We start from the raw sequence: 25400 nt of genomic DNA, 5'->3' as shown, positions 1-25400 counted from the left end.
TTAAGGAGGCAAAGTGGGCTTCTGCCTGTTTCTCTTACAGTTGATTCTGGGGAGTGGGAATTGGAAGCGGACTTGGCATAAGGTTGTTAATCGCGCGCGCGCACACACACACACACACACACACACACACACACACACACACACACACACACACACAGAACCTGTTTGTTCAGTTGGTTAGGCTAGAGAGGCCTGTTGTGTGGGAGGGACCCAAGTTCGATGGGTTCAAAGAACAATGAGGCTGAACACAGGAAGGATCTTTATTAAAACACGAGTAAGGGGATTGCAACAGGAATATCACACACTAGTACTCTCAATGACACAACACAGGACAACCCAGTCACATCAGACTTTCTTAGTTTGCCCTTCCAAAATGCAACACCTCGCACTTGTATCCATTAAATTTCATCTGTCATTTTTCGGCCTGTTTTTCCCTCTGCAAGCATTGAAAACCTTTTTTGCTGTCCATGACGCCTCCAATCTTTGTCATTGCAAATTTGCTGATCCAATTTACCACATTATCATCCAGATCACTGATATGGGATGACAAACAAGAATGGTCTGAGTACTGACCCTTGAGTCACAGGCCTCCAGTCTGAGAAGCAATCATCCACCACCACTCTCTGGCTTCTCCCATCCAGCCATGGTCGAATCCAGTTCACTCCTTCATCATGAATACTGAGCATCTGAACCTTCCTGACTAACCTCCCATGTGGGACCTTGTGAAAGGAAGGCCTTACTAAAGTCCATGAAGACAACATCCACAGTCTTTCCTGGTAACCTCCTCGAAAAACTCGATAAGATTGGTTAAACATGACCTACCATGCGCCATGTTGACTATCCCTAATCAGTCCTTGTCTTTCCAAATGCTTGTATATCCGATCACTTAGAACACCTTCCATTAATTTACCTCCTGATGTCAGGCTCACTGGCCTATAATTGCTAGGGTTACTTTTGGAGCCATTTTTAAACAACAGTACAGTTTAAGCTACCCTTCAATCCTCAGGCACCACGCCCATAGCTCAGGACATTTTAAATATTACTGCCAGAGCCCCTGCAATTTCTACCCTAGCCTCCCTCAAGGCCAAAGGGAACATCTTGTCAGACCCTGAGGATTTATTCTCCCTTACAGTATCTGCTTTAAGACAGCAAGCACCTCCTCTAATCTGTATAGGCTTCATGATCTCGCTGCTTGTTTTCCTTACTTCCCTCGACTCTATGACAATTTACTAAGTGAATACTAATGCAAAAAAAAACACAAAATCTCTCCCACCTCTTTCTGCTCTATACAAAGCCGACCACTCTGATCTTCAAGGGGACCAATTTTGTCCTGTACTATTCTTTTGCTCTTAATATACCTGTAGAAACACTGAGGATTTTCCTTCACATTGTCTGCCAAAGGAACCTCACGTCTTCTTTCACCCTCCCGATTTATTTCTTGAGGTTTTTCTTTCATTTTGTATACTCCTCAAGTACCTCATTTGCTCCATGTCTCTCTCTTTTTCTGAACTAGATCCCCAATATCCCTCAAAAACCAAGGATCCTTATGCCTGCTAACTTTGCCTTTAATCCTGACAGGAACATATAAATTCTCAAAATTTCACCCTTTGAAGGTCCTCCACTTACTGAACACATCCTTGCCTGAAAACAAATCCCAATGCATACATTCTAGATCCTTTCTTGTTTCTTCAAAACTGCCCATTCTCCAATGTAGAATCTCAACCCAGACCTATCCTTCTCCATAATTAACTTGCAACAAATGACATTCTGATCACTGAACCCAAAATGTTCCCGACACATACTTCTGTCACCTGTCCTGTCTCATTCCCGAATAGGAGATATAGTTTTACATTCTCTCTAGTTGGTACCTCTGTATATTGATATAGAAAACTTTCCTGAACATATTTGACAAACTCCAAGCTATCCAGCCCTTTTACAGTCTGGGAGTCCCAGTCAGTATTGAAGTTAAAATCCCCTTGCTACAGATTTGCTCCTCCAATTCTCGTTGACTATTGGGTGGTCTACACCCATGGGTGTGGTCATACCTTTCCCATTCCTGAGCTCCACCCATATAGCCTCAGTAGACGAGCCCTCTGGTCTCTCTTGCCTGAGCACAGCTGTGATATTTTCCCTGATGAGCAATGCCACTCCTCTCCCTTTCATTCATCTCTGAAGCAACAAAAGTCCAAAACATTGAACTGCCAGTGCTAACTGACCTAAAAATGTTTGGCTGCTGATTTTCGTTTGTACTCAGCATCTGATGCCACTCAGGTCAGTGTCCAACAATAGTCGGCCAGCACTGATGGATTCCAGTTGCCCTGTTCCAGGGTCGAATTTCCTGGTGAAACTGTCACTGACAGACCAAGGTCAGCAGGGATGAAGTCCAAGGACGAATGCAGAAAATGAATTTTCAATGACATTCTCCACTTCCTGGTTTTGTCTGCTTGAAGTAGACTTAAAATATGACACAAATGTTCGGAGCTGACAGCAGTCGGACTGGGCCGTCGAACCCCACAGGGAAGCGTTGAGCTCTCAGTAGGTCCACTTTTTTCTTTAAGATTGTAAGATGTTCCATCAGAAACTGATGAGGAAATCCTTTGCAGACACTGACACCGTGTGCCAGGCTACTCATGCTTTGGTTTTATTAAAATGGTGCATGCGTGCTGTTTTGTTGGAAGGGGCCTTGTGTCTCTGCCTCTTGTCAGTTACAAACAGACCCAAACCTGTAAGCCCAGCTGCCACTCGATTATGGGTCCTCTTACAACGTGAATGATGTGCGTTGCTATCCCATCCATGTTGTCGTGCCAGCAGTTCATTGCCCCTGTGGCAATGCTTCATCTTGCTAACCATCTCCTCTTTGTTGTTGACACTGCAGATTCAGAATGCAGGCCTCCATAGACGGCAGGAAGTTCCCCCCGGCTGAAGCCAACAGCAAGAAGACTGCAAAGAAAGATGCAGCCACCAACGCTCTAAAAGTCCTGCTGAAGGAGATGTTGGGTGAAGACATAGAAATTCCTCCTTGCTCACCACAAGAACCTATAACAGCCCTGGAGGTTGGTGTGATATCCCGGAGCCCCGTGGTTCACCTTGACACTGGCTTGGAAAGTTTTTTTTAAATAAAAACCGTCTCTGACACTCCCTGCAACGAGTGTTTCTTGAGGGTTTTGCCTTCGCACGCCAAGCAGATGGGAATTATCTTTGTATAGGTGGCAGTGGAGAAGATTCTGCGGCTATTTTCAGCTAGTTCCTCTTTGTGATTTCCTCTACTTGCCCATCGAGGTGGATTTGCAGCCATCATCTGCAGTCCAAAGAGACGAGAGAAAGTGAAACTAGAATCTTCCACAAATGACCTTTCATTGTACTGGCAACTTCTGAACAGTGAGGAACGAACAAGTAGTGGCAGGGAAATCTAGCTAGTCTATCAAGTTTCAGTGGTGCTTTACATTTGCAAATAGAACTATGGAACATTTCAGCCGTTCTAGCCTCTGTCTAGTCCCACTGACCTGCACCCAGTCCATAGCCCTTCATACCTTTCCTATCCATGTACCTGTCTGAATTCTTCTTAAATGTTAAAATCAAGTCCGCATTCGCTACTTCAGCTGGCCGCTCCACACTCCCACCCCTCTCTGTGTGTGAAGTTCCCCCAAAACCCTTTCCCTTTCACTCAACCCTTGTCCTCTGGTTTGTAACTCACCCACCTTCAGAGGAAAAAGCCTGCTTTCATTTACTCTGTCAGTACACCTCATAATTTTTTAGACTGGACCAGATTTATGTTAATTCTTAGTATAATGTTAAAACTAAATTAGTCAGGAAGGTTCAGATGTTAAGTTAAAGTTGTATAAGACATTGGTGAGGCCAAATCTGGAGAATGTGTGCAGTTTCGATCACATAACTACAGGAATGATATCGATAAGATTGAAAGTGCAGAGATTCACTAGCATGTTCACTGGACCTCAGGAACTGAGTTACAGGGAAAGGTTAAACAGGTTAGTCCCTTATTCCCTGGAGTATAGAAGAATGAAGGGAGATTTGAAAAAAGGTATTAAAATTATGAGGGGTATCAAAGGTTTTCAAGGAATATTGGAAACTTGGTTTGAAGAAAAAGGGAGGCGTACATTAGATATAAGAAGCATGGAGTTAAGGAGATGTTTGAAAGATACATTGAATGTAAGAGGAATCTTAAGAGAGGAATTAGGAAAGCTAAAAGAAGGTACGAGGAAACTATGGCAAGCAGGGTGAAAACTAATCCAAAAGAGTTCTACAAATATATTAATGGTAAGAGGAAAGCTAGAGACAAAATTGGTCCCTTAGAAAATCAGAGCGGAAAACTGTGTGTGGAGCCTAGAGAAATGGGGGAGATATTGAACAGTTTCTTTTCTTCGGTATTCACTAAGGAGAAGGATATTGGGAGATGTGAGATAAAAAAAGCAAATTGGGTAAATATGGGGAATATAGAGATTACAAAAGGTGTAGTTTTAAGGCTTTTGAAGAATATAAAGGTGGATAAGTCTCCGGGACCAGACGGGATCTTCCCCAGGACATTGAGAGAAGTGAAGGAGGAAATAGCAGAGGCTCTGGCGGTAATTTTCCAAATGTCATTAGATATGGGGATAGTGCCGGAGGATTGGCGCATTGTGCATGTGGTTCCGTTATTTAAAAAGGGTTCAAGGAGGAAGCCTGGCAACTATCGGCCTGTAAGTTTGACGTCTGTGGTAGGTAAATTAATGGAGAAAATTCTTAGAGATAGTACTTATAAACATCTGGATAGACAGGGTCTGATCAGGAGCACTCAACATGGATTTGTGGGAGGAAGGTCATGTTTGACCAATCTGATTGAATTTTTTTGAAGAGGTGACTAGGAATGTGAATGAGGGTAGCGCAGTGGATGTTGTCTATATGGACTTCAGTAAGGCCTTCGATAAGGTACCACATGGAAGGTTAGTTAGGAAGGTGCAGTCTTTAGGTATACATTTTAAGATAGTCAAATGGATTGAACATTGGCTGAAAGGGAGAGGCCAGAGAGTGGTAGTGGATAATTGTCTGTCAGGTTGGAGGCCGGTGACCAGTGGTGTGCCTCAAGGATCTGTATTGGGCCCATTGTTGTTCGTTATATACATTAATGATCTAGATGATGGGGTGGTGAATTGGATTAGTAAATATGCAGACGATACTAAAATAGGTGGAATAGTGGATAATGAAGAAGGTTTTCAAGGATTGCAGAGGGATTTGGGCTGCTTAGAAAAGTGGGCTGAAAAATGGCAGATGGAATTTAATGCTGATAAGTGTGAGGTGCTTCATTTTGGTAAGAAGAATCAGAATAGGACATACGTGGTAAATGGGAGAGCATTGAGGAATACAGAGGAGCAGAAAGATTTAGGAGTAACGGTACATCGTTCCCTGAAGGTAGAAACTCACATGAATAGGGTGGTGAAGAAGGCTTTTAGTATGCTGGCCTTTATCAATCATTGCATGGAATATAGGAGTTGGGAGGTGATGTTGAGATTGTATAAGACGTTGGTGCGGCCTAATTTGAAGTTCTGTGTGCAGTTCTGGTCGCCTAATTATAGGAAGGATATAAACAGAGTGGAGAGAGTGCAGAGAAGGTTTACCAGAATGTTACCTGGGTTTAAGCATCTAGAGTATAGGGAGAGATTGGACAGATTAGGTCTTTATTCTTTGGAGCGTAGAAGGTTGAGAGGGGATTTGATAGAAGTATTTAAGATTATGAAAGGGATAGACAGAGTGGATGTGGATAGACTATTTCCGTTAAGAGGAGGAAAGATTAAAACAAGAGGACATGAGTTAAGAATTAAGGGGCAGAGGTTTAGAGGTAACATGAGGGGGAACTTCTTTACTCAGAGAGTGGTAGACGTGTGGAATGAGCTTCCGGGAGAAATAGTGGCGGCGGAGTCAATTGTATTATTTAAGAAAAGGTTGGACAGGTATATGGATGAGAAGAAGATGGAGGGTTATGGGCATTGTGCAGGGAGGTGGGACTAGAGAGGGGTGTTTGGTTCAGTGCGGACTAGAAGGGCCTAATGGCCTGTTTCCGTGCTGTAATTGTTATGTTATATGTTATGTTAAAAAAGTAAATAAATATAGACAGGCTTTTTCCATTGAGGGTAGATGAAATACAAAATGGAGGACATGGGTGAAAGAGGAGAAGTTTAGGGGAAATTTCTTCACACAGAGAGTAGTGGGAGTGTGGAACGAGCAGCCAGCTGAAGTGTGATTGTGGGCTGAATTTTAACATTTAAGTATTTGGACAGGTACATGGATAGGAGGAGTATGGTGGGATATGGATGGGGTGCAGGTCAATGAGACTAGGCAGAATAATACTTCGACACAGACTACAAGGACCTGTTTCTGTAATGCAATGTTTTATGATTCTAACCTGACAATTATGGGACATTCAACCTGCTTCAACTGCCCTGGGGTAATGACTTGCTGGATGGAGCATGAGTCGGTAACCACATTGGCCACCGCCAGTGGGCTGATATCGCCTCAAACCGTGCATCTTGGCGCCTCACAGTTCGGCGGGCAGCAACCTCCTTTGAAGAAGACCGCAGAGCCCACCTCACTGACAAAAGGCAAAGGAGGAAAAACCCAACACCCAACCCCAACCAACCAATTTTCCCCTGCAACCGCTGCAACCGTGTCTGCCTGTCCCGCATCGGACTTGTCAGCCACAAACGAGCCTGCAGCTGACGTGGACATTTACCCCCTCCATAAATCTTCGTCCGCGAAGCCAAGCCAAAGAAAGATAACCCAACAGCTGGTCTCCATGCTGAGATTGATCTTGGCAAAGGGTTTACCAGGTCTGAAAAGGCTTGCACCTTAATTAGATCCTTGTTTTGTTGGAGTAATTGGCTGAGATACCTGAAAACTATAAATCAGATTTTAATCTGGTTCTGTGCTATAATTATTGTTCCATTTAGGGACTGTTATTTCTACAAAATATATTTTTCCTTTCAATCCTATTCAGTTCCCAGCTGCTCCCAGAGAATTGAAGAACGAACCATGCACTGCGTCTCAACCCTTGTTGCCTGCAGGAAAGAACCCCGTCTGCATGTTAATGGAGTACTCACAGAAGTCCGGCAATGCCTGTGAATTCCAGCTCGTTTCGCAGAGTGGTCCTCCTCATGACCCCAGGTGCGTGGAATCAGTAGTGATGTCTTCTTAATACTGATTAAATTGAGGGGGGTTTTGTTAGAAAACAGAACCAGTCCCATGTCCAGTGGTAATATACAGAACCCTCCCTAATGTTTGGGACAAAGGCACATTTTTTCCTTTATTTGCCCCAGTGCTCTGCAGAATTGCATTTGTAATCAAATAATTCACATGCAATTAAAGTGCACATTCCATTTAATCAAGGTTCTTTGTATACATGTAGAAATTGCAGCACTTTTATACATAGTCCCCTCATTTCAGGGCGCCATAATGTTTGGGATAATGAGTACTCAGATATGTTTAATTGTTTTGTTGGTGCAGGTATAAGAGAACTGAGCTGGCTTCTAAGTTTTTGATCACCTTTGGAGTCTGTAGTTTCCGTTTTTCAACATGAGGACCAGAGTTCCATTGGAAGTTAAAGAAGCCATTTATGAGGCTGATAAACCAGAATAAAACAGCCCAAACTGTAGGATGACCAAAATCAACAGTTTGGAACATCATTGAGAAGAAAGAGGGGACTGGTGAGCTCAGTAATCGTAAAGGGACTCGTATTTCGAGGAAGACTCCACTGCTGATGACGGAACGATTCTCATCATTAATGAAGAAAAATCCCCGAATGTATGTCCGACAGATCAGAAACGCTGTCTCAATGACGACTGTCCGCAGAAGATTTCATGAACAGAAATACAGAGGCTATGCTGCAAGTTGCAAACCATGGCAAACACGGTCTGCTTTGGATCTTGGGCAGTTCCATTCCGCCTCCACATTTTGCTCTGGCCATCACTCTGATACAGGTTTATCTTGGTCTCGTCTGAACACAAGGCCTTTTTCCAGAATTCTGCAGGCTCTTTTAAATACTTCTTGGCAAACTGTCATCTGGCCACACTGTTTCTGTGGCGAACTAGTGGTTTGGATCTTACAGAGTTGCCTCCGTATTTCAGTTCTGTGGACTGTAGTCATTGACATATCCACATCTGCTTGCTCAAGAGTGTTTCTGACCTGTCGGACAGGAGTTTGGAGATTTTTCTTCATTATGATGGTGCTGGCCGAGTTCACAACTCCGTAGCCCTTTCCTGTCTTGTGCATTGCCACCAGACAGTGATGCATCCAGTCAGAATGCTGACCTGTAGAAATATGCAGAAGTCTTTGGCGACGTACCAAATCTTCTCAAACTCCTCACAAATTGTAGCAAGTCTTCTTCATGATTCCAAAGACAGATCTTCAGAGATGTTGACACCCTGGGATTTTCAGTTCATAACTCTTGCTGTCCCCTCAATGAGGAGTGGCTTGAGGGAGGACGGGCAACTTGAAAGTAAAGCTCTCCTTCAGCACTGCACCTCCACCTCTTCTATATCACAGCTGAAGCTTTAGCATGTTTTAACAAGAGGCATGCATCTCCAACAGGCTCGGGACCAGGGCACCAAACCTTCAGTGAGGAGTTAGCAAGTTAATTAATGTTGCGTGTGGCCCTGGTTTGTGAACTTCTGACCTTCCAGGTGATGTGGACGGCATGTGAAATCTTGAGGGGTTGAAGGGCTACTTTTAATTTTGGAAGGTGGATAAGATTTTATCCACTTTAGGGTGTATTTCATGGATTTGGGGCTGCTGATACAAAAAGCACCTTAAAACGTTCTTATCACATTCCACTTTTTAGATATAACCTATTTTTGTGGCGCCGCCATATTTTAAATCTACTATATTGCCCACAAAGCAAGTGGTTTTGGTCGGGATAGATGCAGATAGCCTATAAAAGCAGCTCACATGTACAGATGCTGTGCATTACATTGATTATAGATTGAATGCACGTTGATGGACATGTTCTTCAGGCAATAGAATAATGAGTGTACTACTTAACAAAAGCCTTTATTGTATTCAGGAAGATTCAATACAGCAGAAATGTCTTGTCAATGTCGCAACAGCTGCGATACATTCAGTTACATTTGTGGCGAGTCTACGCTTAAGGCTCAAAGACGCAGCATGACTGCACTTATTAGAAAGCCTATGAGCTCTACTTAGGTTGTAAAATTGGTGACCAGGACAAACCCTGGTTGTTGTTGTGCAACGTGTGCAGTCAACCTGAGAGCATCATTATGCGATTAAACATACTAAATTCAATGTTAATGTAATGTTTCTCCAACTTCCTACGTGATACAGCAAATCTGAAATTATCTCTGTGTTCAGCTTGACGTTGTCTATCATAATGACCGATTATTTCTCAGAAAGCAAACTTTTAACAAAATTTGTCGACCAGTGTAATTAGTGTTTCAAGATAGAATGTTTGTCTCCCCACCATTAAGGCTGCCCATGTGTTCGTATCCAGCATTTATTTTATTTAGACATACATTGCGGCCCATGAGTCCGTGCCTAAACCACGCATTTTCAGTTTGTCTTTTCACTGAAGTCCTGACAACCGTTTCAGTCTGCTCTGCTTGACGCTTGTTCTACACTTTGCTCCATAGATTCACCATCATGGTTAAATTGGGGAATGAGACCTTTCCGGCTGCTACTGCGAACAGCAAGAAGCTGGCCAAGATGTTCGCGGCAAAGACAGCTGTTCTCCTCCTCTTGGGGAATGCTCTTCAGTTCCCTTCCAAGGTAACGTGCACTGGTAGGATCAGCTCTTCTAATCTGATGGGGAGAGGGAGGAGGATGTGGTGAGTACAGCTGATGAGGCTCTATTCATCCCACCCACTGATACTTTACAAGGTGCGCAAAGTTGCCAGAAGCATCAAGTAATGCTTGTCAGACCTTTTCCATCTATTTATGTGTGCATCTGTCACAGATTGGTGCAGCAGAGAATCAGGCCCTCCTGCCCACGCTTCTATACCTGTCTATACTAGCCCCATGCCTGCATTAGCTCCCTATCCATCAAGGCCCTGCTCATTCAAGTACCTGGGCAGATGCCAGTTAAGGGTGGCGCGGTTAGCGCAAACCCGTTGCAGTGACTGGGACTGGGGTTCGAATCCAGCGCTGTCTGTAAGGAGTTTGTATGTTTCCCCCTCCCACTCTCCCCATGTGGGTTTCCTCTGGGTGCTCCAGTTTCCTCCCAATGTTCAAAACATACTGGGGGTTATAGGTCAATTAGTGACACAGGTTCTTGGGCCAAAAGGGCCTGTTACCGTGCAGTGTGTCTAAATTTAACATTTTTTATAAAGAGGTTAAAACAAAATGCTGGAGAAACTCAGCAGGTCAAACCGTGCACTTTACATCGCAACGATACATAACCAACGTTTCAGGCCTGAGCCCTCCATCAAGGTGTGTGCCATAGGTAAGCAGGCGCCTGAACAAAGTGGTGGGGGGGAGGGGGGAGGAGCACAGTCCCACAAGCAAGAAGTGGATAAGGGAAGGAGGGCACACCAGCAAACAAGGAGAGGGGGGAGAAGAAAGGGGGTGGAGAGCTGGTGGAAAGGAGATAGGGAGAAAGGGTAGAGTGGGAGAGAGGGAAACCGGAGGTCGATGTTAATGCCCAAACGGAATTCCTATTCCTGCCCCCACCACCTTCTCTGATGGTTCATTCCAGATACCAACTGCTCTTTGTGTGGGGGAAAATGTACTCCTCAGATCTCCTCTAACCCTCCTCCCTCTCACCTTAAACCTATACCTAGAACTTATATTTTTGATGTGCCTTACCATGGGAAACCGATTCTGGCTGTCCACTCTTTCTCTGTGCCTATGTCATGTCACTTCTCAGCCTGATACATTCGAGCTTTCTTGTACTGACAGTATCTTAGTGAAATGCCTTGGTTAATCACGTCTTTCCTGTAGATTTTTTTAAATTTAGTTTTTAAAATGTAGCTATATAGCATGGGAACAGGTCCTTTCCGCCCATGAATCCGTGTCACACAGAATTGACCTACAACCCTGGTACATTTTTAATTTTGAAGGGTGGGAGGAAACCGGAGCACCCGGAGGAAACCCGTGCAGATACGAGGAGAGCGTACACACTCCTTACAGACAGCGCCAGATTCGAATGGCGCTGTAACAGCGTGGCACTAATCTGGCCGTCCAGTTTGGTAACCAGCACTGCTCACGTTGCCACGAGTGGGGGCCGAAGTAATGTTTTGCAAAACTAACGTGACACCCCCAATTTCTTTACTCCGTGCCCTAACCAATGAAGGCAAGTGTGTTATTCGTTGCCTTCACCTCCTTGCCTCCCTGTGTTGCCACTTTCAAGGATCCCCTTTTGTTCAACAGCCATCACTGCATGTGTCCTTCCCTGGTTAACAGTCCAAAACGCATTGCTTTTTTTTTCCAAAGCGTATTTATGGAGCATCAAAAACGACTTAGTACATATCATTCTGCTCCTATTTTCTTTAAACTGAAAAACTAATGCACACAAATGTTCACATACACCAATGGTTTTTAAACTGGCCCCCTAAACTCACATTCTACCATAAGTAATCCCTATGCCTTAGATGATGAGTAAGGGATTACTTAAGGTGGGATTTGAGTGGAAAGAAAAAGGTTTGAAACCTACTGTTTTAATCGTCCCTCATTGACTCGTTATGTGCACGGTTTCAGAACTCCAAAGGAGTTCACCATCATGGTTAAATTGGGGAATGAGACCTTTCCGGCTGCTACTGCGAACAGCAAGAAGCTGGCCAAGATGTTCGCGGCAAAGACAGCTGTTCTCCTCCTCTTGGGGAATGCTCTTCAGTTCCCTTCCAAGGTAACGTGCACTGGTAGGATCAGCTCTTCTAATCTGATAGGGAGAGGGAGGAGGATGTGGTGAGTACAGCTGATGAGGCTCTATTCATCCCACCCACTGATACTTTACAAGGTGCGCAAAGTTGCCAGAAGCCGGTTGCTTGAATTCCAGCTAATGGGGATTTTATACTGCCTTTGGAGTCCCTTCTAAATGTTAAAAAAGTTTAGATGCAGCTTGGTAAACAGGCTCCTTTAGCCCCCCCACCCACCCCGGGTACATTTTGAACGGTGGGAGGAAACCGGAGCCCCGGGGAATCCAACGCAGACATGGGTGAGATCGTGCAAACTCCTCAGTGACAGGTGTGGGATTTGAACCCCGGTCCCAATCACGGGGTCTGTAACAGTGTAACTGCTATACCAATAGCCCTGCCCTAAGGTGTCCTAAAATGCTCTGTGGGTATTGTGGAAGATGCTGGACGGTAGTGGTGGAGGCTGGTACACTAGAAACATTTAAAAGACCCTTAGACAGACATATGGCTGCAAGAAAAATAGAGGGTTATGGGTGTGTAGTAGGAAAGGTTTTGATTATTTAGGTTTCTGTAGGTCGGCACAATATCATGGGCTAAAGGGCCTGTGCTGTGCTGTAATGTGCTATGATACTGAACCTGGGACTGGAATACTTTATTGCAGATGTAGTAAGTAGCACCAGGTCCTGCTGACAATGGCCATGACCTCGAGCTGCCAACCAGGCTGTCGGGGTCACTGTACTGCTGAGCCTCCTTCACTGGTAACCAAATCTCTCCTTTTCTCTCAGCCCTCCGACGATAGTGTGGAGAACTCTGTCGCTCAAGAGCCTGTTCCGTCAGTGGATTTGGACGCTGCCCTGGCAGCAGGCTTGGGCGACCTGATCGCCTACCTGAACAAGAACCCCATTGGTGGCCTTTTGGAGTACGCACGCTCAAAGGGATTTGCGGCGGAGCTCAAGATGATTGATCAGTCGGGCCCACCACATGACCCCAGGTTGGTGTGTCCTTTCCAACCCTTCTCCCTGACGCCAGTCAAATTGCCTTGTCTTCCGTCTCTCCTCCTCTTCTCATTGTCTTCATGTCACGTGGCTGCCTTCCTCTTCCTCTGTTCTGTTTTCTTCTTTTACTAACCTTGCTCCGTCAGAGGGTGGTGGAATGAGCTGAAATTCGGAAGTCTGTAGACGCTGTGATTGCAGTAAAAACACAGAAAGCTGGAGGAACTCGGCAAGTACTTTGAAGAAGGGCTCAGGCCAGGAACAACGGTTACATAACGCATCTTTACTGCGACATGGACACTGCGAGTCCATTCAGCACAGAAGCAGGCCCTTTTAGTCTGTGCCAAGCTATTTTTCAGCTGAGGCCCACTGCCCTGCACCCAGTCCGTAGCCCTCCATACCCCTCCCATCCAAGGACCTGTCCAAATTCTGAAATGGAGTCCACATTCACCACTTCAGCTGGCAGCTCGTTCCACACTCCCACCACTCTCCGTGTGAAGAAGTTCCTCCTAAACTTTTCCCCTTAACCCATGGCCTCTCATTTGTATTTAACCTACCCTCAGTGGAAAAAAAACCGAAGTTCATTTACTCTGTCTATTCCCCCTCAATTTTAAATGCTTCTATCAAATCTCCCCTCATTCTTCTCTGGAAAAAAATCCAAACCTAACATTGAAGGGAAAACACAATGCTGGAGAATCACAGCAGGTCAAACAATGTAGTTTATATAACATTAAGGCAGCAGGAGTTCCAGATGGGGAGTAGCGAGAGAGAATCCCATAGAACTGCCCTCAGAGGGGCTTAGGAGGACTTCGTAGGTGGGGATCCCTTGAAGAGATTTCAGTTTTGTTTTTTTTTTAATTTTTATTTTTCACACTATGAACCATATTAATCAAAATACACACAAACATTTCTCTCTTGAATATACACAGTCATTTTCTCCCCTTTTTATCCTTCCCTTCCCTCCCTCCTTCCCACCCGCTCCAAACCCATTAAACGTTCAACATATACAATACAATAAACCCATTAAACAATGTCATCACACAATGAAAATAAACAAGAAAATTATGTCATCTATTTTTACACACTGGGTCAGTTCATTTCGTCTTCTTCTCATTCTATCATTTTACGGGGTGGAGGTCCACAGTAGGCCCTCTCTGTTGTGTTCCATGTACGGTTCCCAAATTTGTTCAAATAATGTGACTTTATTTTTTAAATTATATGTTAATTTTTCCAATAGAATACATTTATTAATTTCTATGTACATTGCTGAACTCTCAGGCTCTCTTCTGATTTCCAAGTTGACATTATACATTTTTTTGCAATAGCTAAGGCTATCATAATAAATCTTTTTTTGCGCTTCATCCAGTTTGAGGCCTAATTCCTTACTTCTTATATTACTTAGAAGAAAGATATCTGGATTTTTTGGTATGTTGCTTTTTGTGATTTTATTTAATACCTGATTTAGATCTTCCCAAAACTTTTCCACTTTCTTACATGCCCAAATTGCATGTACTGTTGTTCCCATTTCCTTCTCACAGCGAAAACATCTATCTTATAATGTTGGATCCCATTTATTTAACTTTTGGGGCGTGATATATAGCCTGTGTAACCAATTATATTGTATCATGCGTAACCTCGTATTTATTATATTTCTCATAGTTCCGGAGCATAGCTTTTCCTATATTTCATTTTTATATCTTTATGTTTAGATCTTGTTCCCACTTTTGTTTGGGTTTATAGCTTATTTCATCATTTTGTTTCTCTTGCAGCTTGATGTACATGTTTGTTATAAATCTTTTAATTATCATTGTGTCTGTAATCACATATTCAAAGCTGCTTCCTTCTGGTAATCTCAGGCTGCTTCCTAATTTGTCCTTTAAGTAGATTTTCAGTTGGTGGTATGCAAACATTGTACCGTGAGTTATACCATATTTGTACTTCATTTGTTCAAATGATAATAAATTATTTCCCAAAAAACAATTTTCTATTCTTTTAATCCCTTTTCTCTCCCATTCTCTAAAGGAAAGGTTATCTATTGTGAAAGGAATTTTAGTTGATTTGGCGTCAATAGTAATTTTGGAAGTTGGTAATTTGTTTTTTTCCTTTCTATGTGAATCTTCTTCCAAATGTTGAGCAGATGGTGCAGTACTGGTGAATTTCTATGTTGCACCAGTTTTTCACCCCACTTATAAAGTATATGTTCTGGTACCTTCTCCCCTATTTTATTTAGCTCTATCCTGGTCCAATCTGGTTTTTCCCTTGTTTGATAAAAATCTGATAGATATCTTAATTGTGCTGCTCTATAATAATTTTTTAAGTTTGGTAGCTGAAAACCACCTTGTTTGTACCATTCTGTTAATTTATCTAGCACTATCCTCGGTTTCCCCCTTTCCATAAGAATTTCCTTATTATTTTCTTTAGCTCATTGAAGAATTTCTCAGTTAAGGGAATTGGTAACGATTGAAATAGGTATTGTATCCTTGAGAAGATATTCATTTTAATGCAATTTACCCTTCCTATCAGTGTTAGTGGTAAATCTTTCCAATGTTCTAAGTCATTTTGTAATTTCTTCATTAATGGCTGATAATTTAATTTGTATAGATGGCCTAGATTATTATCTAGTCTAATACCTAGGTATCGGATTGCTTGTGTTTGCCATTTAAATGGTGATTCTTTTTTTTTTAACTTTGTGTAATCGCTTCACTTTTATTTGCGTTGATCTTGTACCCCGATATTTCTCCATATTCCTTCAATTTCTTATGCATTTTTTTTATTGATAATTCTGGTTCTGTTAAGTATACTATGTTGTCATCTGCAAATAGACTGATTTTATCTTCCTTCTCCTTTATTTTTATCCCTTTTCTTTTATTTCTGTTCTTATCAGTTCTGCCAATGGTTCTATTGCTAAAGCGAACAGTGATGGTGGACATCCCTGCCTAGTTGACCTGCTTAATTTAAATTGGTTCAATATATATCCATTTACTGACACCTTCGCCATTGGACCCTTATATAATGCTTTAATCCAATTAATATATTTTTCTGGTAGATTGAACCTTTGTAATACTTTGAATAAATAATTCCATTCTACCCTGTCAAAGGCTTTCTCTGTGTCTAAAGCAACAGCTATTCTTGGCATCTTATTTCCTTGTACTGCATGAATTAAGTTAATTAACTTACAGACATTGTCCGTTGTTCGTATTTTCTTAATAAATCTAGTTTTACTATTTTTGGTACACAGTTGGCTAATCTGTTTGCTAATAGTTTTGCTATTATCTTATAATCTGAGTTAAGTAGAGATATTGATCTATACAATGCTGGTGTTAGTAGATCTTTCCCCGTCTTTGGTATTACTGTAATTATTCTTGTTTTACATGAATCTGGCAAGTTTTGTGTTTCTTCTATCTGGTTCATTACTTCCAGGAGAGAAGGAATTAATAACTCTTTAAATGTTTTATAGAATTCTATTGGGAGTCCGTCCTCCCCAGGCGTTTTATTGTTCGGTAGCTTTTTTAATATATCTTGTATTTCCTCTATTTCAAATGGTTTTGTCAATTTGTTTTGCTCCTCTTCTTGCAATTTCAGTAGTTCAGTTTTAGCTAGAAACTCATCTATTTTGTCTTCTTTCCCTTCGTTCTCAGTTCGGTATAATTGCTCGTAGAATTCCTTAAAGTTTTCATTGATCTATTGGGTTATATGTAATTTGTTTGTCCTTTTTCCTTGATAATAATACCGTTCATTTAGCTTGTTCTGTTTTAAGCTGCCAAACTAGTATTTTGTGTTTTTTCTCCTAGCTCATAATACTTATGCTTTATTTTCATTATGTTCTTCTCCACCTTATACGTTTGTAGTGTTTCGTATTTTATTTTTTTGTCTGCCAATTCTCTTCTTTTTGTTGTATCTTTTCCCGTATTGCTAGTTCTTTTTCTGTACTTACTATTTCCCTTTCCAGCTGTTCTATTTCCCGATTGTAGTCCTTTTTTATCTTAGTTACATAACTTATTATCTGCCCTCTGATGAAGGCTTTCATTGCATCCCATAATATAAATTTGTCTTTCATTTATTTCAAAGTACATTTTAATTTGGCACTCAATAAATTCTCTAAAATCCTGTCTTTTAAGTAGCATGGAGTTTAATCTCTATCTATATGTTCTTGGTGGGATGTCCTCCAGTTCTATTGCTAATAACAGGGGTGAGTGATCAGATAACAATCTAGCTTTATATTCCGTTTTCCTAACCCTCCCTTGGATATGGGGTGACAACAGGAACAGGTCAATCCTTGAGTATGTTTTATGTCTACTCTAATAATATGAGTATTCCTTCTCCTTTGGGTGTTGTCCCTTCCATATATCCAAAAGTTGCATTTCCTGCATTGATTTAACCATAAATTTGGCTATTTTGTTCTTTCTGCTAGTCTTTTGTCCAGTTTTATCCATCTTTGAATCCAAATTAAGGTTAAAGTCCCCTCCTATCAATATATTCCCCTGCATATCTACAATCTTCAAAAAAATATCTTGCATAAACTTTTGATCCTCTTCATTAGGTGCATATATATTGAGCAAATTCCAGAGTTCTGAATATATCTGACATTTTATCATTACATATCTCCCTGCTGGATCTATTATTTCCTCCTCTATTTTGATTGGTACATTTTTATTGATTAATATAGCTACTGCTCTGGCTTTTGAATTATATGATGCTGCCGTTACGTGCCCTACCCAGTCTCTCCTTAATTTATTATGTTCCATTTCAGTTAGATGCGTTTCCTGCACAAATGCTATATCTATTTTTCTCTTTTCAGTAAATTTAATGGCCTCTTCCTTTTGATTTGGTTATGTATTCCGTTAATATTTATAGTCATATAGTTCAACATGGCCATCTCATACTCTGTTTACATCTTCCGCTTCCTCACCACCACCTTTCCCCTTTTCCCCATTTTCATTTCTCAGTTTTATTTTTTTGAATGCACTGTATGACAACACTTCTAAAACATAAAATACTTCATCCATTCCCACATCTGAAATTCCCTTAACCCCAAGTGTTTCCCCCCCCCCACCGAGGCATCCCTGGTCCCTTGCCGGGCAACCACAACTCCCCTCTCCATTCGGACTGCGAACCCATTCACAAGTGCCAACTGATTTCACAGTGACTGTTATTCTCTCTCACCCAACCCTCTCCAGAAAAGACTTTAATCTTCACATTACAACAAAGCTCCCCCACTTTTCTTCTCTTTTTCTTTTTTCTTTTTATTTTTTTCAACCCCTCCTCTATTTTTTCCCCTTCTCCCTTACTTCCCTTTTCTTCCCTCCTTTAGTTCTTACTTATACATTATTTTTACATCTTTATATGTAGTTTGTCGTCGTTCTTTGTTCTTGTTACATCTCTCTTTCTGTCTTGCAGGCGTTCAGCAAATTCTCGTGCTTTCTCCGGATCTGAGAATAGTCTGTTTTGCTGCCCCGGGATAACTATTTTAAGCACCGCTGGATATCTTAACATAAATTTATAGCTTTTTTTCCATAGGATCAATTTTGCTGCGTTAAACTCCTTCCTCTTCTTTAGGAGCACAAAACTTATGTCTGGGGAAAACATTTTTTTGACCTTTGTACTCCAGTGGTTTTTTTGTCTTCTCTAATTTTATTCATTGCCTTCTCCAATATATTTTCTCTTGTTGTATATCTCAGAAATTTTACTAAAACGGATCTTGGTTTTTGTTGTGGCTGTGGTTTCGGGGCTAATGTTCTGTGTGCCCTTTCTATTTCCATTCCTTCCTGCATTTCTGGCATTCCCAGGACTTTTAGGATCCATTCTTTTATAAATTCTTTCATATCTTTGCCTTCTTCATCTTCCTTAAGGCCCATTATCTTTATATTGTTTCGCCTACTATAGTTTTTCATTATATCCATCTTCTGAGCTAACAACTCCTGTGTTTCTTTAACTTTTTTGTCACTTTCTTCCAATTTTCTTTTTAAGTTGTTCACTTCCATTTCTACCGCCATTAAACGTTCTTCCACATTTTCTAATCCTTTCCCTACATCTGTTATAACCAGCTCTATTCTACTCACTTTTTCTTCTGTACTTTTCATTTTTCTTTTCATTTCACTAAATTCTAGTGTCAACCATTCTTTTAATGCTTTCATTTGTTCTTGAAAATTTTTTTAATCTATGTACTGTCCATTCATTTTACCTCCTATTCCCCTGTGCAGAGCTTGGTCTTCTTCTTCTTCTTCTTCTTCTGTGTCTGCTCTTGGGTTTGTGTCTTCTATTTCTCTTCCTTGTACCTGTGTCTCTTCTGACTTTCTTGTTGAGCTGCTTGTCTCAGTTTGTTGGGTTTTTTTTCATGATTTCTTGATGTCGGTCCTCTTCTTCTGGGCTGGTTATCTGTTGTGTCTCTTGCTTCCTTTTTTCATTCTCACCCCTCCCTTTCCCGTTGCTTTCTTTATCTTCCAACTGGGAGCCTGCTGTCAGGCATCTCAGCTGTTCGTACTGTGGAGTGAAACTCCACAGCTGGTCCCCCCTCTCGTCGATGTTCTCCTTGTCGTGCGCAGTTGCGCACCTCTGTTTGGCTCAGTGAGCCATTTTTGCTGTCCCGTGGTCGGTGGGTCGCGACCCTGCGGGGTCTCCACTAATCTCGGGGAGCAGGCTCCTCTTTCCACGGCGGGTCCCTGCTTTTACGTGCAGGTAAGGCCTTCGCTTTTCTCTTCCGGCATCTTTCCTTCTTTTTTTTTCCGTTGTTTTTGGTTTTTCTTTCTTAGGTGCTATTTTCTCCACACCTTTATCTTTTATTTGTTGTATTTTGTGTGTCTGGGGCTTTGCTTTTTCTTCACTTTTTTTCTTCTTTTCTGGAGAGGGCTGGTATTCTCCTACCAGCCACTACTCCATCACGTGACTCCTCAGTTTTGTTTTTGAGAGCAACAGGGATTACAGATGGGGAGCAGCGAGAGAATCTCACTGAACTCCCTTTGCGATACCTTGATGAAGGTCTCAAGCCGAAACGTTGGTTACGTATCTTTATCTTTGCTACATAAGCTACATTGTTTGACCTGCTGAGCTTCTCCAGCAGTGTTTTTAAACAAAAATATAGTAATTTATAATTATCCGATGTACAGAAGACAATTTAAAATAGGCCAGTGGAGCATTAACAGTGAACACCCAGTGGAAATAACATACCAACTGGATACTTGCGCATGTCAGTATCAACACCAGCATGCGACAACCCCAAAGAAATAATTCATGATGGCTGCCAAAGCCTCTAGATTCAACGTTCCGTGCAGTTTTTTTTGGAATCCAGACGCTGAGATGGGCTGCAAACAAAATTGAAAGGACCTGACCAGCACCGCATCCTGCTGCTGAAGTCCTCCAGCATTTCAGTGCTTCTAAGAAGAGCTCAGGCCCGAAAGGTTGGTGCTATATCTTGACCTCTTGTGGATGCCGCGAGGCCTCCCCTCCGGCATCACTGTGATTTTACCTGGAAATGTGTTTCCAAAGGCAAGTACAGTAGAAATTCCGGACTGCTCAGGGGTTGGGTCGGTCCGGATTTTCCAGATTCTCGGGCTGTAGTTTCAAAAGTCAAATTTAAGGAGAAATAAGAGACGAACAAGTAAATGTTTATTCACTAGCAACGACAGTAGGCTCCTTTCATCAAAAAGAGCAGTTTTAAAGAAAAATGAAGTCAACACTTGACCAAAAGTAAAAATAACTTTATTTCACTACCAAATAAGCATGCAATGCTTGAAATTGAGTTTAAATATGAGGAATACAGTGCACAAATGAAAGCAGAAGTTATTTTATGCAAATCCATCTTTCTGATAGTGACGTACCTTCGTGGTCATTACTTGCCGCTGTGCATCTGCATGCACGCCCACAAAAGCCCGCTAAATTTTAAAAGTTTGAGAGTTTTTGATGTCCTCCAGATTCTCGGATGGTCTGGATTGCTGGCATCTGGATTTTTGGACTAATATTGTACAGAAGTGGATGCAGTAACAATACTTTTCTTTCGAAAATTTTACAGACTCGTATTATCCAGGGGAACAATCTTCCCCTTTTACAGGTCATTGTGTGCCGAGTCCTCTCTTTTTCCTTTCTCCCCCCACATCCTTCACCCTCCCTCCTGCTTCAACCCAAGTAAAATCATAAAAAAATCAATGGTTAAAAATAACAATACATAAGAAAACATGGGGTGGGGGGGGTGGGTAGTGGGAGCCGGCAGGACTTCCAAATTGTCTCCACGTTTTCAGTATTTCAGGGCTTGTGAGATCATGTTATTCCCATTGAGAAAGGCCCTGGGAAGGCTAATCACACCCGCGTTTCAACATGCTGCAGGTATGGCTGCCACACCTCAACGAACATTTCCTATCTCCCTCTTACGTTGTAAGTAATTTTCTCCAGGGGAACTCTGTGTTCCATCTAAGTCTACATGTAACCAGTAACAGTATTCAAAAGAACATTTGGACCGATTTATGGATAAGGAGCTCGGGGTGTGGCTTACGTTCCAAGTGTGGGCAAGTGTGGTTAGTTAAATATGCCATTTTGGTTGGCATGGATTAGTTGGGCTGAAGGATGAATGACTCTACTTGCTGGTTGGGCAGGGGGAGGGGGAAGAGGTTAACTGCTGGTGTAACCTGCCCTCTCCTGCATGAATCTTCGGCACTTGATGACAGGCCCAACCTGTTCGGAAGGAAGGTGGGTGGGGGTTTGAATTATTAGCAAGGCTCAGTGGAAGGAACAGGGGGCCCAATTTGGTGCCTTCTCCAGTAAACTGGCTCAGGTGTGAACGGGAATGGTCACAGTGTGGATTACTAATGAGTTGTGTGTTACTGGACACTATAGTGTCCTGCTGGTTTCTTCCCTTCCTTGGGTAATGTCTTCCACTTTCAGCGAAGGTTCCCATTTCAACCCTCGTTGTTCCTTTCTATCTGCCATTGGGGTAGAGGCTCCCGGCACCTTCCAAAACCAGTATCTGGGAGACTGCACTACAAAACCACTGATGCAATTCCCTAGGAGAACGAAGAGAGGAGACACAGCCTTCCCCCACAGGGTTCTGCCATCCAGTCCAACTACCAATAGCTCTGTATGTGCTTTAAACTGTCTGTTAAAGGTACTGATGATGGTTTATTTAAAAATCCTGTGACCAAGGGGTCTGGGCCCAAGATGGTAGCGCCTGTGATCGGCAGCAACCATGGAGAGGGGGGGGTTGTGTTGCAGACTCTGGAAAAGCAGAGGACTAGCGTGGAGCACCAGGAAAACAGGGAGACAACCCACAGGACAACGACCAAGGCGGCAGACCAATGAGGGGCTTTGTGACTAAAGAACACACTGGCATCGAGCTAGAGGTGACTCGAATCAAGGAACCCATGTAGACTGGGGGGCTGCCAGTGACTGTGGTCAAAGGACTCCCACCGGGCTGTGGCAACCAGCTTGGGTTACCAGGTACCGGATCCGGGATGGGAGAGGGTACTGAGGGCACTGAAGGCTTTCTGATCATGTCAGAGGTGGGATCTGGGGCTCTGGTTGCCGATGGTTTGGACTGAAGGTTGTGGGGCTGAGGCAGCGCTGGAGGCGAATCCATGGATTCTGTGTAGGCAGAGATTCATTATTCACAATATGAATTCCATTCCTCCCACCTTATTTCCCCGCAACTTATTCTCTCTCATATCTGCACATTAGCTAGACAGCAGCATGTCTTTGGGAAGTCTGAGAGGGTTAGTGTATAAGAGTAAAGAGACGTTTACGAGGCTCTATGGGGCACTGGTGGGACCTCATTTGGAGAACAGTGTGCAGTGTTGGGCCCCCTATCTTAGAAAGGAGGTGATGTTGTTGGAGAGGGTGCAGAGGAGATTTACTAGGATGATTCCTGGAATACAAGGGCTAACGTACGAGGAGCGTTTGGCAGCACTTGGGTTGTATTCATTAGGGTATAGGAGAATGAGAGGAGATCTCAAAGAGGTATTTCATATTTTGAAAGGTTTAGATAGGGTGGATGCGGGTAAGATATTTCCCTTGGTGGGTGAATCGAGGACAAGAGGTCATAGTTTGAAAATTGGAAGTTATCTATTTAAAATAGAGATTAGGAAGAACTTCTTTAGCCAGAGGGTCATGGATCTGTGGAACTCACTGCCACGTACAGCAGTGGAGGCCAGATCACTGGGAGTATTTAAACAAGAAATAGATAAGTATCTCATTAATGAGGGCATCAAGGGATATCGGGAAAAGGCTGGAAATTGGAACTATTGTGGAGTAGATCTATGGAACAGACTCGATGGGCCTAGTGGCCTGCTTCTGTTTCTTTGTCTTGTGAATCTTCTGACATTAGCACCCAGGGCAAACAAGGTTCAAGCTTCCTTATTGTCGTGTAGTAGTACATAAAAAGATAATAAACATGATATTTTGCCATGAGCATTGCCCAGCACCCCCAAAAAGCAGAAGAGAAACCCTTCAGAGAGACTGAGCGTCTCTGGATATGTCTCAAGTGCTCCCCCAGCAGCACAGAATCCAGTTCAAAACGTCAACAACCTGAGCGGCAGACCCAACCTTCTGATACTATCAGGGGGCCTTCAGCACCTGGGGCCCTTGAGGAGCTCTCCTTGCCATCAGCACCCTCTCAAATCCCAGTTCCAATGCCGGTTGCCATGGACCAGTCTCCAGCAGGCCGCAGCCTGTGTGGGTCCTTTGACCACAAATTCCCCACAGCCTATGCGGGTCCTTCAGCTGCTAATCCCCCTCACTGGTCCTCTGCCCAGGCTTCTCCTTCCCATTGTTGGGTGGGGGGGGGGTTTCTGATGATCTGCACTGGTCTGCTGCTTCCCTGGAGTCGGCAACCCCTCGAGGTCCACTGCTCGGCATGGCTTTGGCACAGGATTTTTTTTTCCCAAAAAAATCCTTGGCTACTTTCACATTTAAAGCCTGTACAGAGCTGTCGGCATCACGACCGGGCAGTCGGACCCTGACGAGGAGAAAGCATGTACTCCATTCAGACCAGAATCAAACCTGGATCCACAGAGCTGTCAGGCAGCTGATGTCCAATTCTCCAGATATTTATCCAACTTCCTTTGGAATGCTACTGGTAAACGTGCTCTCAGGCAGTTTGTTACATTCTCACCCTCATCTGGTTCTTTTGCCAATTATCGTAAAAGTTTCTGGAGAAATTCAGCATTCGTTATGTAGCAAAGATACCAGGCGCCTGAAGAAAATAGTGGGGGTGGGGGGGGGGTGGTTACAACCACAAGCAAGAAGTCATAGATGGATAAGGGTGGGAGGGCACTTGAGAAAAGAGCTGAGAAGTGATGGGGGGGAAAAGCGGCAACTCCCTATATGGAAAGGGAAAGGGGTGGAGAGCTGGAGGAAAGGAGAGAGAGGGAGATGGGAGCCTAACAGAGAGGTCGATGCCACTCGGTCGAAGAGAGCCCAAATGCCGTATCAGGTGTCGCTCCTCCCAATTTGCGGGAGGGCCTGGTTTGGCAGTGCATGAGGCCATGGACAGATGTCGGCGCGGGAATGGGGCGTAGCATTGAACTGGTTGGCCTTCAGGGGACCCCTGCCATCGCTGCGGAGAGAGCAAAAATGCTCAGCAAAAATGATCTCCCAGTCGTGTCCAGTCTCTCCAAGGTAGAGAAGGCCATAACAGGGGCCTTAAAAATGCTTACTGATGCTTTTGCCAAGAAAAATAATTTCTCTCTAAAGGCACCATTGAAATTCCATAAACATTTGCTTTCATCCATTTCCTCGGAATCCACTGAACAAGTGACCTATCATGGGCGCACAGCATCTCCTCACTTGTTAGGAAGGTGCAACAGTGACTGCACGTTCTGAGAAGATTGGGGCAGACAAGACGCCATGGTTAGCGTTGTGGTGAGCGCAACACCTTTACAGCACCAGCGAATGGGACCGGTGTTTGAATCCCATGTCACCTGCAAGGAGTTTGTACGTTCTCCCTGTGTCTGTGTGGGTTTTCCCCCTGGTGCTCCAGTTTCCTCCCACCTTTCGAAACGAACTGGGGGTTGTAGATCAATTGAGTATAAATTGGGCTCCAATACCGGCCACCATCCTGCAGGAGCTCTATCGAGAGTGTCCTGGCCGGCTACATCATAATGTGGTACGCTCACTATAGAGCAAAAGAGAGTATCACTGGATATTCCCCACCACCCCCCCACCCCCCATCAACGTGATCTACCGGGATCGCTGTCTGAAGAGGCCATACAAAATCATTGAGAACCCCTTTCACCCTGCACGCAGCATCTTTCAGCGACTTCCATCAAGAAAGAGATACAGGAGGATCAGAGCCAGTGCCCCCAGGCACAGTAACAGCTTCTTCCAACAGGCAGTGAGAATGCTGAACAAATGAATTAACTGCTCCCACTAACCCTCCGAGACTCCACAATATTTTTATACATGTATTTATGAGCTGCATGTGTATCGTTTATGTGTTCAGTCTGGTTGCGTGTTTTGGCACCGAGGACCGGAGAACAATGCACGTTGGTTTGTCCTTGTAATAAACTTGAATATCCCTTTATCTTCACTGCTCTAACAACCTCTGGTTCGTCAGTCCCATGGAAGACCCAGTATATTCCAT

The 25400-nt window shown here is 43.2% G+C and overlaps 1 protein-coding gene across 1 annotated transcript in view; it reads left to right on the top strand.

Moving 5' to 3' along the window:
* Positions 1 to 25400, top strand: part of adar (adenosine deaminase RNA specific) — a 67758-nt gene that overhangs the window by 10163 nt on the left and 32195 nt on the right. The window contains exons 3-6 of the mRNA XM_069940541.1: positions 2876 to 3053; positions 6986 to 7152; positions 9630 to 9765; positions 12632 to 12837. Coding sequence (XP_069796642.1) covers positions 2876 to 3053; positions 6986 to 7152; positions 9630 to 9765; positions 12632 to 12837 — 687 coding nt within the window. The remainder of the gene's footprint in view (positions 1 to 2875; positions 3054 to 6985; positions 7153 to 9629; positions 9766 to 12631; positions 12838 to 25400) is intronic.

The sequence above is a fragment of the Narcine bancroftii genome, chromosome 5 (assembly GCF_036971445.1).
Source record: "Narcine bancroftii isolate sNarBan1 chromosome 5, sNarBan1.hap1, whole genome shotgun sequence".
Classification (NCBI taxonomy): Eukaryota; Metazoa; Chordata; class Chondrichthyes; order Torpediniformes; family Narcinidae; genus Narcine; species Narcine bancroftii.
Note: the sequence above shows the minus strand (reverse complement) of the source record. Positions and strands in the feature narration are given on the sequence as shown.